General features: G+C 49.6%; 1 protein-coding gene across 1 annotated transcript; it reads right to left on the bottom strand.

Moving 5' to 3' along the window:
- Positions 1 to 1076: 1076 nt before the first annotated feature.
- PPTG_24265 (hypothetical protein) lies at positions 1077 to 1328 on the bottom strand (the record flags this gene model as incomplete). Its single annotated transcript, XM_008916006.1, has 1 exon — positions 1077 to 1328. One exon carries the CDS (start codon positions 1326 to 1328, stop codon positions 1077 to 1079), a length of 252 nt encoding a protein of 83 aa, XP_008914254.1.
- Between the last annotated feature and the right edge of the window lie 1315 nt (positions 1329 to 2643).

Here is a 2643-nt window from a genome sequence, read left to right as displayed (position 1 = left end):
CGAAACAAAAGCCGGATAGCAAGCGATCTGTTCCTCCACCGTCATCAGAAGACTACAGCGACTGGACTGTCGACCAACTGAAGCTAAAGTGCAGTTTTTGGTGTGCGCCGCGCCGTCAACAAAGTCTCTCGGATCAATGGCTATCTTGATCGCCTTTCTGGATGTTACTCGAGATAGACAAACTGTCCCCATCACTCGAAAGTTGTAAACACCGCCACGCGACACACTTTCATCAACTTGAAGGGGCTTCGAGCGAGATGCCCCCATCGACGTAAACGCAAATACGTTGTTGTATGCACGGATGGTCTTCATGAAGTCGGGTTTCTCGAATAGCCTTCGCAGTCTCTTCGGTGCCTCCTGGCGCGGAGGCAATTGAACTTTTCCTTTTCTGCAACAGTATTTATCCGTTTCCCCAGCAAACTTCCACGCCTTGCAATGCACACATTGACGCTCATCGCCTGCCCGATTTTTCCTGAGGCGCGAGAAATACACAACGTGCCCTTCCCGCGAATAACGCTGCGATTAAAATCTTCATGATTTCCGTAATCCTTCTTGTACTTACGGGATCGATTCCGAAACCGCTGTGCCTCACGTTGTAGCAAGAGCTCCTCTCCCGTCATTTGACTCCGTTCTACAGCTCGAGCGGTTGTATCTCGTTCCTGAACACTTTGCCGTTCTTCCTGGCTCATGTCCTCTCGTTGGGAAGCTTGCGCAATGGTATTAAGATCCTGAATTGCTTGATGTCACCCTCACTCAGTTGCAGTCGCTTGTAATGCTCTGGCAGCGCTATTACGCCCTTGTTCAACGCGTCTTTGTTGGCCAGTCATCTGGCTCCGACTCGCTCTTTTCGTTCCCGGTCTTTTCTCCGAACTTCAGCTAACTGGGAAGCACTCATATTAGCTCTCTGACGGGGGCGAAGAACCTGACTGGCGTTGAATCAGTCCGGATATCAGCTGCAGAATTCACCTGATCAGTCGGTACTTCTTGCTTTACCAAGACACTTGCCGCTGCACCACTAACTATCATCGTTGCCTCCGAGACAACACCATTTAATTCAACAGGTGCTACACTCTGCGTCAATAAGCATCCACAGACACCAGCGCCTCGCTAACCATTTCCATCACCGCTACAGAGTCATCGCCAATCTTAATATTCGTAGACTCAAGTGCTGCCGTCAAGGCAGCCTCTTCACGTTTACTCAGTTGATTCAAAGCCGCATTTCTGCTCCTGGTCCTCCGCTTGCGGTCTAGCTCCGATTCTTGTCCTTTCGGTGCGCGAAATGCATCTTCAATGTCAGCTACCGTGTTATACTTCCGTTTTCGTCCCATCGGTTCCACTACGTTTCCACGAAATATCCACGTAATCTTTTAGAATTCGTCAATTGACCAAAGAACGAGTGGAAGGTTTAAAGAGGGTCCTCAGACATAAACCTCGACTAAATCAATTACATCTAAAAGCTTCATTCGTCAGTGTTTGCTCCCCCCCCCCTCCAAAACCAATAGCTAATTCCTTAGTATCTTAAATAAACCTCAGTACTGAATTGTACAGCCACTTTTAATATGCTTCATTTCATGTAGTGTTTTTTTTTTGTTTCCCCGCACGCCGTTATGAACCGGCGAAGCATCTGCTTTCCTCTACCAACCGTGGGTAACACTGTTGACCGATCAAGCCTTGCTTCTCTAGCCATCCACCTTCCTCCATGCACCATGGGGTTTATACGTTTTACTGGGGGCTGTCCCACTTCTGTCGGCACCAATTCTCACCAGGTTTGACCATTTTGCACCACTTTTTGTGTCCCACTTATTTGTCCCTTCGGCCCCCAGAATCTCGCTACCAGTAGACGGCAGCTGACACCGCTCATATCGCCACCATAGGAGCCGAAGACACAACCGCTCAGATATCCACCATGGTCAAGGGCACCTGAGAGTGTCAAACAACTAGATCATGCACTACAACAGCCACTCATCCAACCTACGACGAGTGTGTGAAGGAACAGAGGGAAGGACGCGCCAAAAAAGCAGCGCCAGCGGTGGAGAGTCTCCATTTCTCCGCCTGCGAGGTAAGTTGGCTTGTATACATTGCATTTAGTGCAAGGAAAAGAACTGTGCTAACTCTTTTTGACCTACTGACGTTTGGTTTGCAATCTCGCAGTGTGGATTGCCGGATTTGTCCCCACAACGCTGTTTCCGTTGACGACAACTTGCACATGCCGTTGCCTTGCGCTTGCGTGAGGTGGGCTGTGCTGATGGGAGCGACGTCACGCTACTGTGTTGTATCTTAAGCAGAGGCACACGTTGCGGCTTCAGGCGGCACCGAAGAGCATTTACTGAGATCTGTGAGTCTGGATCCGGATAGAGTTTTGAATATTCGTGATAAATGTGAGTCCATTTACCGTGTCTGTTGGGTAGTTCTTGTTCTAACTTGCGAAGCTCGTCGATGTGCTCCTGCGCTATGTATACAGGGTCTCGCTGGTTGCAATCTCGACTTTGGGGGGTTTGGTAATTGGGTGGCGGCTGGGATAATTGGCAATTTTGCTCGGTCGCACTGGTCAAGAGCTCAGAGCACTGGTGGATACCCTTGGACGCTGAAGTTAAGCTGGAATTCGGTGACTGAGAATCGGGTGCACTTGGTAGAAGCTGTGGC

Source organism: Phytophthora parasitica (genome assembly GCF_000247585.1).
Source record: "Phytophthora parasitica INRA-310 unplaced genomic scaffold supercont2.78, whole genome shotgun sequence".
NCBI lineage: Eukaryota > Oomycota > Peronosporomycetes > Peronosporales > Peronosporaceae > Phytophthora > Phytophthora nicotianae.
Note: the sequence above shows the minus strand (reverse complement) of the source record. Positions and strands in the feature narration are given on the sequence as shown.